General features: G+C 37.3%; 1 protein-coding gene across 1 annotated transcript in view; it reads left to right on the top strand.

Annotated features, from left to right (window-relative positions):
* Window positions 1–15,798, top strand: part of GPR137B (G protein-coupled receptor 137B) — a 105,917-nt gene that overhangs the window by 70,975 nt on the left and 19,144 nt on the right. The window contains exons 3-4 of the mRNA XM_074222960.1: window positions 6,180–6,402; window positions 8,709–8,862. Coding sequence (XP_074079061.1) covers window positions 6,180–6,402; window positions 8,709–8,862 — 377 coding nt within the window. The remainder of the gene's footprint in view (window positions 1–6,179; window positions 6,403–8,708; window positions 8,863–15,798) is intronic.

Genomic DNA, 15,798 nt, shown 5'->3' with positions numbered 1-15,798 from the left:
ATATCTAGGTGTAAACATTTCAGCCAAGGATAGAAAACATTCAAGAAAGTTAAGGGGCAGCTCCAGAGCAGAGGCAATCTACCACAAGAAAGGCAAGGTCTCCCAAATAAGGGAAGTTCTATGGAATCATGATACAAGATCAGTGATCAGTGCCCATTGATGTGAGCATTAGGGAGACAAAGGAATGATATACCCAGAGATAGCAGAGTTGGAAAGGACCTCAGAGACCATTTTTATTTGGCAGCAATAAACTATTCCAAAAGAGTAACTACTCCAATAAAGTCCTACTCCAGTGTCTAAGCTTGCCACCATCCAAATGTAACCTTGAACTCTCAAAAAGTGCCCCAAGAGACCACAAGCCTTCACAGGACCTACAAAATCATGAAGGATTTCATTTAAGGCAATGGAGTTAATTGATTTGCCCAAAGTCACATAACTAGGCAATTATTAAGTGTCTGAGGCCAAATTTGAACTCAGGTCCTCCTGACTCCAGGGCCGTTGCTCTATCCACTGTACCACCTAGCTGCCCCATCAAGAAGAATTTAGTCTGATGTCCCAAGGTTTGCCTTATTTTTTAATGGTCTACAGCTTTATTTTCTAACTTTCAGTTCCTTAATTTTGGATTTCTTCCTCACAAGGAGGAAGATTTGTTGGTATGATGCAATGTGTATCTAGCAAACAGAAGCACTGTTTGGCCTGTGGCTAGGTGACTCGAGCAATCAATCTCATTAGGATCTGAGTTACTAGTGCCTGAAAAGTCTCTAATTCTTCAATTTATGATATTTTTCTATCCAGATACTATTTTTCAATTTTCTCCTTTGGTATAGAGTAAGACCAACTCTTGGATTTCCATCAGTGCTTTCCCATTTGATGATACAGTTGCTTATTTTTTCCAGGAATTCATTAAGAATTCATTCTGAAGTCATTTATTATGTATTAAATATTATCAAAGTTTTATTAATTTCTGTCATAATTACAACATATTAATGTTAATTTCAAAACTTAACATCCAAATAATTGCCAAGATCATTTTGATGTTCAAGTATGAATGTGATTGATTTGCAAGATGTTTGATTGGATGTATATCAATTAATCAATAATATATTGAACTATTATTAAAATATTTTTACTAGAAGAAAAATAAAATCCCTTTTTGAATTTTTTTAATTTTGAAATAAATAACTTGCTCTAGCTGTTAATTTATTTGTCATCAAAAGAGTGACCTATAGAGAGAAGTGATAAACATGCAAAATGTTTATTTGTTGAAATTATCATTTTTGTATCTAAGCATTGATATACAATACTTTTACTTTTAGAATTATATGCCAGTTAGATTTGTAGTTGTGAATTTGTAATTGAAATTCATTTTACTAATTGTCAGATTTGACTCCTAATTGACAAATCATAACACCACTATGTGTTTGTGTTAAAAGGAACTCTATACTTATATTTTTTTAATTCTTAAAAGAATTCTAGGAACCAGTCAGAGATTATTATCCCTGATTTCTAGATAAGACAACTGAACCACCAAAAGATTATGTAATTTACCTGAATATGTATAACAATTTAGTGTTAGAGTCAGATCTAGAACTCACATCTGCTGACTCCTTGTGGTGAGTACTTTTTGCCCAGTTTATAAGAACTCAGTAATCAATAAGTAATTTGTTTAACATGTATTATGTGCTAGTTGGGCAGTAGGGATACAAAGACTAAAAAGAAAAAATTCTGCCTTCTAGGAGCTTACCTTCTATCAGAGGAGATTGGTGTCAAAGTAATTGACAAAAGGTCTAGATTTCTTATTTGTGTACTTGTATTATATTTTTTCTGCACACCTTATTTTCTCCCTTCACACTTCTCCTGCTCCCCCCCCATAAGAGCAGAGAGTGAATTATTTCATCTTTGTAACCCCTAGGTCTTGCCTGTAGTAGATAAATAATGTTTGCTAAATTGAAATTGAATCACATAAAAGCAAAATATACTGTTATAGAGTATTTTTATCTTGATCTATCAGAAACTTTAGTATCGCTATCTAGTGATGGGCATTAATTCTCCTTTGAAAAGTGGAAAAAGTAAGACCCAGATAAATTAGTGAAAATTATAGTTTGTTAGAGCCATGTTTTCAATCAGCCTATTAGTGGGCTTGTATTCCCAGCTTTTTAAGGAACTCCTATGGCAGTTGTATAAATGTGTTACCTTTCAAGCTTGCCCACTGCTCTTTAAAGTCATTACCTGGAAAGTTAAGTTTATAGATTAAACTCTGGCTAGTTTAAGAATATCATTCTTTATACTCAACTACCACTGTCTACTTACAAGAACTAAAAGTGAAAAATGAAAAAAACTTCAAAAGAAACTATGCTTCCCAGGAGCTATTTGGAAAGCTTTTAGGTACTCAAGAACAAAATAGAACCCAACCCTTCAGAGCAGCTGCAGGAATTGCTTAGAGGAGAGAATCCAAAATGGCAGCCTCTACCTTCTGGTAAAAGGCCAACAGACACCACAAAGCCCTTTTTGTTTGACCTGAGGATTTCTATTAGATGTGACCAGTGATAATAGTAGATTCTGAATTTACCTTCTTGCTTTAAAGTGCTCAGAACACATTGTCTAATTCTTCCTAGAAAGAATAGCAATGACTCCCTATCCTTCCCAGGATCAAATATAAAATGCTCTGTTTGGTATTCAGAGCCCTTCATGACCAATCCCCCACACACATACTTTTCCAGTCTTCTTACACCTTATTCCTATTATTTAATTCAATGACACAGGCCTTCATGCTATTCCATGAACAGGACACTCCACTTCTCAGCCCTGGGCATTTCCTCTGATTCTCCCCAACTCTTCGGCTTTCCCTCCTTCCTGGCTTCCTTCAAAAGCCTACCAAAATTCCATCTTTTACAGGAAACCTTTTCCAACGCCCCCCCCTTCACTCTAGTGCCTGATCTCTTCAAAGTATTTCCTATGAATCCTGTATGTAGTTAGCTTGTAAATGTATGTTTACTTGTATCTCCCATTAGATTGCAAACTCCTTGAAGGCAGGGACTGTCTTTTGTCTCTCTTTTTGGCTACCCTGTGGTTAACACAATGACTAGCACACAGTGGACACTTAATAAATGTTTATTGACTTACTGACTGAAATTATTATTTATGTGACTGTGAGCAAGTCATTTAATATCTTTGTTTTCTCATTTCTAATTCATTTGAGTCTGTTGGATTCAAAGTTCTCTATGAGCTTCTTTCCAGTTCAGAATCTGTGAACCCATAATCCATGTCCAAAATTCAGCTTATTATCTTTTTCCCAAAAGTTCTGCATCCTCCCAACCCTATACTCTTTTTTCAGTTTACCTCTTTGGTATTGTTTTTGAGTGTTTGAGGATGTGGGTAGTTTTTTTATTTTTGTCTCCCTACCACAGTTTTTAAGCATTTGCTTAATAAAGACTTGTTGGATTAAACTAGTATTTCTTCCTCATTTTATTATTGTTTTGGGGAGGTGCCTTGGTGTGATGGAATGGGTGATGAACCTAGACCTTACTTCAAATCCCACTTATTCCTCATATGACCCTGGACTACTGACTTAACCAATCCAGGTCTCATTTTCAACAAATATGAAATGAAGGGACTGGACTAGGGGACCTCTCCAGTCACTTTCCTCTGTATGCCATGGTTTTATCAATCTATTAACAATTAGGTTGTTTATGTAAGACTTGAATTCAGAAAAATGTGAATTTAAATACTGCCCCAGAAATTTCTTAGCTCAGTTTACTTATTTGTAAAGGTAATAATTGTACCTACCTCCCAGGACTGTTGTGGGGATCAAACAAGATAATATACATAAAGCAAAAAAATCTTCATTGTTTCCTACTGTCTGCTGAATAATGTTCATTCTCTTTAACTGCACTCCAATTTGGTGCCACCCTATTTTCTAGTCTTATGTAATAACAAGAACAGTTATGTGGCACAGTACTTAGAATGAGGGGCCTGGAGTTAGGAAGATTCATCTTCCTGACTCAAATCTGGCTTTGGATACTATGTGAGAAAACTTGGGCAAGTCATTTTTTTTTTTTTTTAGATTTTTGCAAGGCAATGGGGTTAAGTGGCTTGCCCAAGGCTACACAACTAGGTAATTATTAAGTGTCTGAGGCCAAATTTGAACTCAGGTACTCCTGATTCCAGGACTGGTGCTCTTATCCACTACACCACCTAGCCACCCCTTGGGCAAGTTATTTAACCCTTTTTGCCTCTGTTTTCTCCTTTTTCAAATAGGCTGGAGAAGAAAATGGCAAAGAACTCCAGTATCTTTGCCAAGAAAACCCCAAATGGAATCACAAAGAGTCAAACATAATAAATTGGAATAATAGTAATCTTATATAATATAAAATATAATAATAACATGTTGAAACATTATTATTATTATTATTATTATTATTATGAAAATGATGCTGATAATAGCTAGTACTTTGAGTTTTAAAGTTTGCAAAGTACTTTATAAATGTATTTATATCATTAGATATTTGGTATTATTCCCTTTCCAACCCAAATAGATGATTTTTTTTTCCTTAACTATCCCATACTTCCCTGTTGCCATACCTCTATTCTTAATGTTTCCCCTACTTGGGAATGTTTGTTTTTTTCCCCAAAAAAGATTTATTATATAATGACTTGAAATCAAGAAGATTTAGATTAAAATCTCACTCAAGTGAAACACTGAATAGCCATAAGACTCAGGACAAGTCATTTCATCTCTCTAAACCTCAATTTATTCATCTGTCAAAGGAAGATAAAAATAGCACTTCTCTATAGGGATTTTGTTAGATTCAGTGAGATAACAAATGTAAAGTACTTTGCAACCTGAAATGCTGTCCAACTGTGAACTGCGCTCATTCCCTTTCATATCTATTGAATTTCTATACATATTTTAAAGCCCATCCCAAGTGCTACCTTCCTTGATCACTAAGGACCTTTCACACCATTTTCTCATATAAAATTGTATTATGTCTCTTTTATAACCCTTAGTAAATTAGCAGTTACTTGGCTTAATGTTTCAAATCCTGACTCTAGACACTTACTAGCTGTTTGACTCTGAGCAAATCCCTTACTCACTCTCTCTCTCTCTCTCTCTCTCTCAGCCTCAGTCTCCTTATCTGTGAAATGGGGACAGTCATTTCTACTTCCCAGCGTTTTTGTGAGCATTCAGTGAGATGATATATGTAAAGCAATGTAAAGACCTGAAAGTTCTTTATGGGATGTCCCCAAAATCTTATTGTAACTTTAAACTATCAGAGCTTTAAACTGCACTCAGACTTTTGGAACATTCTATAGAAATATTAGCTCTTGTTATTGCTTTTGTTGTTAAGCTTCATGAGGACAGGGTCTAAACCTTTTCTCTCTCTCTCTCAGTGTTTTCTGTCCATAGCAGTTGCTTAATAATGCTTGTCCAATTAAATTATTGGGATTGAATTAATTGTACTTTTACTGCCTTCTCTGGGATGTATTATAGGTTACAAATGTTAGTTTTCACAAACCCAGTGGAATCCCTCTTATTTTCACACATGGGGCTCCGTTCTTTTCACTTTGATTTTACCCCAATGGCCCCCCATGCCTGGAATCTACCATCTCCTCCACAGCCTCATATAATTCTCTTTCTGACAATTGAAATTTCAGCTTCCACATGAAACTATTTCTGATTTCACCCTATCAGTGCCCTTCTTCTTCATTACATTTTAACTACTTTCTAGCTATTTTGTATTTATTCTGTACATATACACATGCATTCATGTATAGGTATGCATGCAGTCACCCACATACACATGCACATTATGGCTATACTCATGTATGTATCATGTGTCATGCAGGTGTCATGTATGTATCTGTTTGTATTAGCACCACTTGGCATAGTGACTGACACCAAACAGTCCCCATAGCAACTGTGGATCTCCTTGAAGTCACTTGGATACAATTTCAAGAATAGACAACGGGCAGTTTTCTAACTAATGGAAGGGTCTGTAACAGATATTTTTTAAGTTAATCAGTCTGTGGTGCTCATAGCTATAAAATAAGCAGGTTCCAAAGAGCTTGGTATGTCTGTTGCATACACTTAGCTAAGAAAATTTGCATTATTCTGAGTTGAACATTTATGCAACATGGAGAAAATCATGCTTTAAATTTTTCTCATTCTTTCTTTTCAGACTTCCCCTCTACCTGGCTTCCCTCTTCATCAGTCTTCTTTTCCTATTGGTGAATTTAACCTGTGCAGTACTCGTGAAAACAGAAAATTGGGAGAGAAAGGTCATCGTCTCAGTACGGGTTGCCATTAATGATACCCTTTTTGTTCTCTGTGCCATCTCGCTTTCCATCTGCCTCTACAAGATTTCCAAGATGTCTTTGGCCAATATATACTTGGAATCTAAGGTAGGATGGGAAGCATTTCCAACATGTGCTCAAATCCTTCCCAAAAAACCTAATGCCAGAAATAGCAGATTGACAGGGAGAAAAAAAATACCAAAATGTCTCTCTTATTCCTAACCTTTAATTAAAGTTTAGTCAAGGTGTTTAAAACAAAAGACTTGAGCATAAATTCAAACCACTAATAGCTCATCCTCTTGGATTCCTGGGGTATCTTTGTTCTGGACAACCAAGAATACACTAACTAATGTTCAGGGTAGAGTTTGAAGAGAATAATTTATCTGATTAAAGTCAGAAAATTATGTCTTGGGGTCATAGAGAGCTCACATCTTGCCTGTAACTCTGAATTACCCTTATGACCCTAGATTAGTCTCTCTACTAGGAGGAATCTACTGAGTTAGAGGCAGATTTTTATCTATCTTGAGGTGGTATTTCCCCACTGGTAGGACCTATACAACTAAAGTCACATATCATTCCTGTATTCTCATATTTACATTTTTTAGACAGTGGGAGGTTTGTTTTTTTTTTTGTTGTTGTTGTTGTTGTTTGTTTGTTTTTTGTCAAGGCAGTGGGGTTAAGTGGTTTGCCTAGGGCCACACAGCTAGGTAAGTATTAAGTGTCTGAGGCTGGAGTTTTTAAGAGGTTAACTGGTGAGTCAGGGTGACCTCTGATCCACCATTTTTCCCTCTTGACTTGCTAGGTGACTAGGCCTTCCTGCTTCTTAGGGACAAGGGCCCACAGAATTGTCCTCTACCAACCTTTTTAAAGCAATGAGACAATTTCTTTTTACAGGAAAGAGACCAGAATGAAAGTAATGGAGGAAGTTATAGACCCAGACACCCTAGAAATATCAAAACTTGCCTCTTTAGCAAGGAAAAAAAAATATAAGCATGTTTGAGACTATAGGACTAAATTTGCTTGAACAGCTGGTGAAGCTCTTTCACAAAGCAGATTGCTGAGCAAAGGAGGATTGTGTAATTCCTGGCAGGATGGAATATTGACATCAGAGGAGGAGGACCAGGGCCCCGCTCCCTTGTCTACTTGTAATTTTGCTGAGTGCCCTTAAAACCCATTTATTTAATCTCTTTATTCCGAAGACTGGAGCCAGGTGATGGGGGTTTGTGTGGCACTGAGTGGCAATCTGCCAGTGCTCAGAAAACATCCAGTCATGACAAATTGAGGAATAGCTGCCAACCCTGAGGGCCTAGAGTGAAAGATTCCTTATAAATCCAAATCCTTGCCACCAAGCACCATCTTGTTTGCTGACATTACCCTGGAGAATCTAGTCCTACAGTCAGTATGCTCAGGCAACTCTTCATTTATATGCTTTTCAGGGAAATGTCAAACTTGATTTTCTCTGAATTCCCTTGAACATAATCTCTCCTCTATATGAGGCAGTTGGGGATTTTTAAAATAGGGAGAGGGGATTTAACAGGAAGGATTAAATTGTAGCTTTCTACTGAAGCACTGTTCAGACCTCCCACAGGGAAAATAATAAGCATAATTAACAGCCATTGAAACAATTTAATAACACCTTGGATTTATTTGATAACTCCTTCCTGAAAAAAAAAATCAAAGCAGTCTCCGGATGTTCAAGCACATTAACTAATATCCTGTTTATCCCATGGCTTTCTGATTGGTTAGACAAACTGACCATTTATGAACAAGAGAATTTTCATAGTTACTGACAAGCCCCAACTTCAGTCAAAAAGTATGCATTAAACAGCAAATGTGTGACTGGTTCCAAAAATCCTCCAGCAATGAATTCTGTCCATAAAACCATCTCCTGCTATGTGGTTAATCAGCTCGCTGGGAAGAGTGACCGAAGCAAAGAGCAAGCCTAGGGGAGTTGGCAGCTTCCAGAACTGTTTACCACTCAGCTGGCCAGCCGTGTTCAGGGAGAAGTAAAACAAAGGTCCAGGCCACTTTGGTACATTCCTACTCAAAAGGCCCACAAATGCCCATAATACAGTTTTGAGCTGTCTCTTGTTTGGACAGCATGGAAGTATTTCCAAATTAATATTTCTATTCTAGAATTTTTGTCTCTTTTTCAAATGGGAAAAAATGCAGGCAGGGTTGGGACTATATGATTAGATTCTTAAAACTGAATATTCATTTAGAGGCTTACTAATTCCTGGAGGTATCTGATAGGGGTAGTCAGATAGAGCTTTGGCTTTTTCAGATGGCTTACCTGATGAGATAGAGCTAAGAAAGGATGGATGCAGAGGACCTGAGGAATGGTGGTTGGGTGGGATGGAGCTGGTCCTTCCTTGGAGTTGGATTGGACTAAAGCAAATTTCCCTCTTTTCCAGGGCTCATCCGTATGTCAAGTGACCACCATTGGGGTGACAGTTATCCTGCTTTATGCATCCAGAGCCTGTTACAACTTGTTCACTTTATCCTTTTCTCACAATAAGAATGTCCATTCCTTTGATTACGACTGGTACAACGTATCAGACCAGGCAAGTGAAGAGTTCGTCAACATGGGATGTTTAAGCTGGAAGAATTTATTTTGAAAACTAAGGGGACTGTAAATGAGAACCAGGGATGTCCAGATTTTTCCATATCTTAGGAATTAGCTCTCCTAATAAGAGACATGGGAGTACACCAGGCTCATAGCTGTGAACAAGAGAGTAAAAGTCAGAGTGCTTCTAGCCAGGCTTGTCTTTGCTTACCCAACTAGTCTTATGACCTTGAACATAAGACTCTATTCAGGGCCTCATGGGCCACTTGTGCTAATAAACCCTATTCTATATGAATGTCATGAATAATCCTTTCCTCCCAGAAAGCCAACAAGAATTAAATAATCAGGCTGATGTAGTCAAAGCCTTTTCAAAGTACTTTGGAAATATTAAAGTATTATTATGAGCTGAAGTTTAAATTGGGTCTCATACACTTAATAACTACCTAGCTGTGTGACCTTAGGCAAGTCACTTAACTGTTGCCTTACAACCCCCCCCCCCCCAAAACAAAAAAGGAGTTGAAGTTTGTGATTTAAAAAAGGAATAAAAGACTTACTCAGGGTTCTGAAATTTTGTTGAGTGCTCTGAGGTTTGGTCAAGGTGTTTTAAAATTTAGGTAAGTATATTTTGAGAGGTTCATAATGAATAGAGAACTGGCCTTGGGGTCAGGAAGAACTAGATTCAAGTCCAACTGTTGACATATATAACTTTGTGACTGTGGGTAAGTCATTAATCTTTAAGTGCCAAGCAACCCTCTAGACAGGTACCAATCTTTATCAATAGAGGAAGTTTCCTTATCAGGATTCAATCCAATCCAGCTTAATTTAATAAATATTTATGAAGGGCCTACTATGTTCTGGACAGGCAGCTGGGTGGTACTGTGGATAGAGCACCAGGCCTGGAATCAGAAAGACTCATCTTCCCCAGTTCATATCTGGCCTCTGATACTTAACTAGCTACATAACCCTGGGCAAGTTATTTAACTTTGTTTGCCTTAGTTTCCTCATCTGTCAAATGAACTGGAGAAAGAAATGATGAGCCATTACAGTAACTTTGCCAAATGGGCAAGGAGTCAGGAGTCAGACACAACTGAAAAACAACTGATCAACAATGTCCGGGAGATACAAAGAAGAAAAAGAAAAATAGTCCCTGCCCTCCAGGAACTTGGAATCAAATGGGAGAAGACAATGTTAGAAAGGAGTTCCTCCAACAGATTCGATAACAAGTCTGACTCTCCCAAGATATCTACTCACAGCATTTGAAGAAATCTAGATGAAAAGGTTGACTGCTGAGATTTTAGGCTTGAAGAGAAGCTCCCCATTTTCCCCTGTGGTCTTAGCTCCTTTGACCCTTTATCAAACCCATTCTTCAGATCTTAACAAATTTTATGTATCCCCCCTCCCCCAAGTGATATGTATTGGATTCCAAATGTAAGCCAAAGCTAGTCCAGTAAAGAAGACAATCCTCATTCAACCCTCTGGCCTTACAAGAGCAATACAAAAATCTTAGTGCCCTTTCAGGCTTAAATAACTCAAAGGGAATGATTGAGCAGCTTTAATAGCTTAAAACTTCACTACAACTTGCAGGCCAACAAGTTGTTCTTATATAATGCATTAAAGCTTTGGAAAGGTCTTTCCTCACTATATCCCTATGAAATAGGTAGAATCACTATTAGAATACCCATTTTTCTGGTGGGAAAGCTGAGACCAGGTCTTATATGACTAAATAACAGAACAGAAAGTGGGATCTGTGTTCGTGTGCAGTCTACAGAAGAATGTTCAGAAACCATGGAACCTGGACCAGGCCAGTGACATGGTTAGAAGTGTGGCTACAGAAAATAAATATTCAAACTACCCTGGATACTGCCTACAGAAAGATTGTTTGATGCTCATTCCCTTTGGCTTACCAAATCTGAGGCTTATAGAAATTTTGCATTTCTCCCATCTCTTAGGCTTTCTGAATTCATTATGAGGTCACATGGTAAGAAAGAAACTATAGGAGCATTCTGTCTTCTGAAGATCTAGGCTCTTCATAACTGCTGACAGAGAATACTTTTGTTTATGGAAAGGCCCTGAAGAGGGAATGATTGAGCTTTTTTTTTTTAGCATTACTGATGACTTTTCTTTTTACATCACATTCATTTCTAAGAAGATGTCTCCCTCCTCTTATACTCAACCAGCCTTTGGAACAAAGTTTTTTTTTAACAATCTCATTTCAGCAAAACTGACCCAAACATCTGCCATGTCTGTCAACATTTGTACCATTCTATACTCATAATTTCCTGCCTGTCCAAAAAAAGGAGAGAGGTTGAATGATTGATTTTGGTCTAGGGAGATTCTAAATTTTCTTCAGTTTAGATTCAGAGAACCACAGAATTGTTTGGAACTTCATGCAATGGATGTTGCCATTCACAAGCTTATATTTGAGGGGCAAGTTTGGCATAGTGGAAAGAGTTCTGAATCTTAAATTTTATTTTATTTTTCCAATTACACGCAAAGCTAATTTTCAACATTCAGTCATTTACAAGCTTATGAATTCCACATTTTTCTACTACCCTCCCTTTTCTCCCCCCATTCCCATAGTAGCAGACAATCTGGTAAAAGTAGTACATGTATAATTGTATTTACCATATAAAAGGGCTTGATCTTGAATGAGTAGGAACCTGGATTCAAATCCTGCTCCATTAGAGAAACCCTGAGAATCTTCCCCTTGCAGCTTTATTTTTTGACTATGCAAGAGGCTATTTTTTTTTTTGCTTCATTTCTTTCTTTCCTACCCTTAATCACTGATATGAGAATCACCCTCAGACAAACTGAAACCTGTTAAAGGCCCTAGCTTAAAAAGGTCAACACCGAGGGCCGTCTCCAGTGGTCCTGATCCATATTTGGCCACTGGACCCAGATGACTCTAGAGAAGTGAGGCTGGTGACTTTGCATTGCCCCCCTCACTTAAATCCAAATCACTTTCAATTCATGACATTACCTTCCTTGAGGTCATGGTCCTCATCCAGAACAAAGTACCAGCAAGCCGTTTAATTTCTCTTGATGGCAGTCTCTTCATCTTCAAAGGATAGCCATTCCTAGAGTATCCTTAATAATAATAATAATAATAATAATAATAATAATAATGACTTGCATTTATGTAGTATTTTAAGATTTTCAAAGTCTGTAAGTGAAATAATGTCTATAATGTTGTTGAATCATTTCAGTCATGTTCAAATCTTTGTGACCCCATTTGGGGTTTTCTTAGCAGAGATTGTGTAGTGGTTTGCCACTTCCTTCTCCAGTTTCTTGGACAGATGTGGAAACTGAGGCAGAGTGGAGTGACTGGCTCAGGGTCACTCAGCTGAAAGAGCTCATTGAACTCAAGAGGAGTCTGCCTCCAGGCTCAGCATCTGAGCACTATGGAGCCACCTGGTGGCCACCTGTAGACTGCAAGACTAGAAATGTCAACAAGTTTGTCTTAGAGGGAATCTTAGAGTTCATCTGGTCCAAATCTCTCATGATACAGAAGAAGAAACTGAGGGTCAAAGGATTAGTAGGATCACACATTTAGTACAGAAAAGCCCTTTGTGGTATCTAGTCCAGGACCTTCCTTTTTTTTTTGTAACTTCCTTGTTTACAGCTAATGCCTAAGGAGGTGACTCAGGATGACCAAAGATATATTTTAAACCCCAGTCTTCCAGCTGGTTTTTCCAGTCCACTGTCCTAACTTGTTGAAAGCTATATAGCTAGTTAGTGCCAGAGCAGGACCAGAATCCAGTTCTTAAGACTTATACTTCTTTTAAATTTTATAAAATATTTTCTTATAACTACAATGTGAGATGAATAGTGAAAGGAATGAGAAAACTGAGGTATAGGGCAATTTTCTTTATTCCAGAAAGGAATAGATAACTTGATCATGGTCAAGTTTTAGTGTAGGGTCAGTAGTTGAACCAAAATAACTTGTTTTTTTTTCAAACTTCATCAACTTTAACCTCAAAAAGGAATGACAGAAAGGAAATGAAAATGTCCCTCCTTCACCCCACCCCCAAGATCTAAGATCTAAGATCACAAATGACATTCAAAGTACATTAGATGGAATCTCGGGGAAAATGGAAAAATTGTGAGGAACTCAATTTTTGTCATCCATGAGGCCCATTGCTCAGTGTTGGCCTCCCCAACAGCAGAGTTTGGCTTAGTTTGGTAATTTCATTTAAAGAGGCAGTGTGGTTTTAAAGACAGGATGACTTAGGATAAAGTTCTCTGAGGTATACATAGAGCCAGTATGACCCTAGGTAAATCACTTAACCTCTTAGTGCTTTGTGGAACCCTTTAATTCTACAAATTTCGAGAAGATGCCAGTTTGCATTGCTAGAGGGTCATACTGGCTCTATGGATACTGGCTTTATGGATAAATGGGACCTTATTTTTTTTTTCCATCTTTGGGATGATTTAATCAAGAATTCTGAAATAGAGATGAAGAATTCAGGCCTGTGGGATTTCTAGCACTTTAAAAATTATGGATTCATGTATATAAATTAAAAAACTAAGACTAGCATCAATATAACTTTGAAAAGGAGGGTCAGTTACAAATCTGAAAAAATTCAGAGTATAGACTATAAATACAAATATGGACATGACTCATAATTGAAATTATAGGCTATTGCATTTGCTTGGACAGGGAAGGGAAGAAAAAAGTAAAAAAGGAAATTTGCATGATACTTTGTTGTATGTTTGGAGGAAATAGCAAATTGTGCATGGTAGATTTGCAGTTTCATGTGCAATCATAAAATGTTTGGTTTATTTCACAAATTTAAAAGAAAATAAAATTAAAAAAATAACAAGACAAAAACTAAAGTATTAGTCTCAGCTATTAGGGTCACACAACAGGGGTGGAGATCTCTAACATAAACTTAAAAATTTGGAACTGAGGGGCGGCTAGGTGGCACAGTGGATAAAACACTAGCCCTGGAGTCAGGAGTACCCGGGTTCAAATCTGGTCTCAGACACTTAATAATTACCTAGCTGTGTGGCCTTGGGCAAGCCACTTAACCCCATTGCCTAGCAAAAACCTAAAAAAATTTGGAACTTAAAGGTGGATTTTAAGACTAAGGATTAAAAAAGGATAAGAATTACAGAATATTGGCACTGATAATCTAACTCAACTAACTCCTCTTTAGATGGAGAAACTGTGACCTGGAAAGGAAAGTTGATCTGATCAAAGTCACATAGCTTACAATCTTCCAATAATTGAATAGTTGTTGAATAGTAATAGTTTAAAACACAATTCACAGCCAAATCTTCTGCCTCCATCATCAGTGGTCATAATTATCTTTTTTAATACATCTTTTGAGTTTTGTATATGAAGATCAAACTTTCTTTCATCAGGAAAATTTTAAAGTCCCCTACTTCATTGAATATCGATTTTTTCTCTGAAAGAATATGCTCAACTTTGTAAGGTAATTGATTCTTGGTTGTAATCCTAGCTCCTTTGCCCTCCAGAATATCATATTCCTACAATCCTTTAATGTTGAAGCTGTCAAGTCTGGTGTAATCCTGACTGTGGGATGGTACTTTATTCTTGAGAGATAAGGGAATCTCCCCTATTAGTAACCTAGAACAACACACTCCAGTCTGGCAACTACTAACAGCAGTAATTTCTTTCTGTTCATTTTTGAGAAACTGGGAGTTCCTTATAATCAATAAAATTGCAAGTCCAGTCTCTATCCTAGACCTGTCTTTAATGTAAGTTTATAGTTATCCTGTTTTTAAACTGCAAAATAAATCTGATGAACTGATCTAATGAAAATAGATGGGAACTCAGGGATAAAGGCACTTAAACCACAAACATATGAAGGGGAGAAGACAGGCTAACTATGACTTCCTTCATGTCTCAGCTCAAGTCTTTCCTTCTGCAGGAGCTCTTCCCTAGTCCCCTCAGCTTCTTGTGCTTCTGAAATTACTTTTTGCCTATTCCAATATGGGGTAGCTAGGGTTAATAGTAGATAGGGTGCTGGGTCTGGAGTCAGGGAGACTCATCTTCTTGAGTTCAAATCTGGCCTCAGACCCTGGGGAAGTCACCTAGCCCTGTTTGCCTCAGTTTCCTCATCTGTCAAATGAACTGGAAAAGAAAATGACAAATCATTCCCATATCCTTGCCAGAAAAGCCCAGATGGGCTCATGAAGAGTTGGAGATGAATGAAAAATTACAACTCTGTATAACTTGTTTGAACCTACATTTGTCTTCCTCAATAGACTATGAACTCCTTAATAATAAGGTTTTTTTGCCTTTTTTGTATTCTTAACTCTCAGCACAGCGTCTGAATCACAGCAAATGATTGCTGATTGTCTGACCTACCCCACTTTAAGGAAACCAAACATGAAAATCAAATTTTGCATTATATGTAAATTAGAACTTGACTATTTTTCAAAAAAAGTATTGTCTATATAACATTTAAAATGAAGTCAAATATATGAAAGTTTGAGTTTATGCATAATTTTTAGGGTACATATACCCTAAAAGTTAGATCCACTTGAGAAAAATTGGGTGGATTGAGAAGGAAGAGAGGGGGAAACTGATAGAATGGTTGACCACAAACTCTCCATGAGTCATTGCCATAATGCTGCTGTGGGAAAAGACCCAATGAACATTGGAATAGTTTCCAGAGAAGCATGACATGCAGGGATTGGAAAATTAGTTCTCAGCAGAGTAACATAACCAGTTTCAGTGACTATATAACAACAGATAATCTATAGATAGCACTTTAAGGTTTGGAAAATATTTTACATGTGTTATCTCTCATTTGATTCTCACAAAACCCCTGTGAGAGATGAGGAATTTTGGGCACAGAGATGTTAAATGATTTCCCCAGGGAAACATAGCTAGTGACTATCTGCTGGCTTTGAATTCATATCTTCCTTACTCCAAGTCCAACACTGTATACACTGTGCCATCTAGT

Source organism: Macrotis lagotis, chromosome 2, assembly GCF_037893015.1.
Source record: "Macrotis lagotis isolate mMagLag1 chromosome 2, bilby.v1.9.chrom.fasta, whole genome shotgun sequence".
Classification (NCBI taxonomy): Eukaryota; Metazoa; Chordata; class Mammalia; order Peramelemorphia; family Peramelidae; genus Macrotis; species Macrotis lagotis.
Note: the sequence above shows the minus strand (reverse complement) of the source record. Positions and strands in the feature narration are given on the sequence as shown.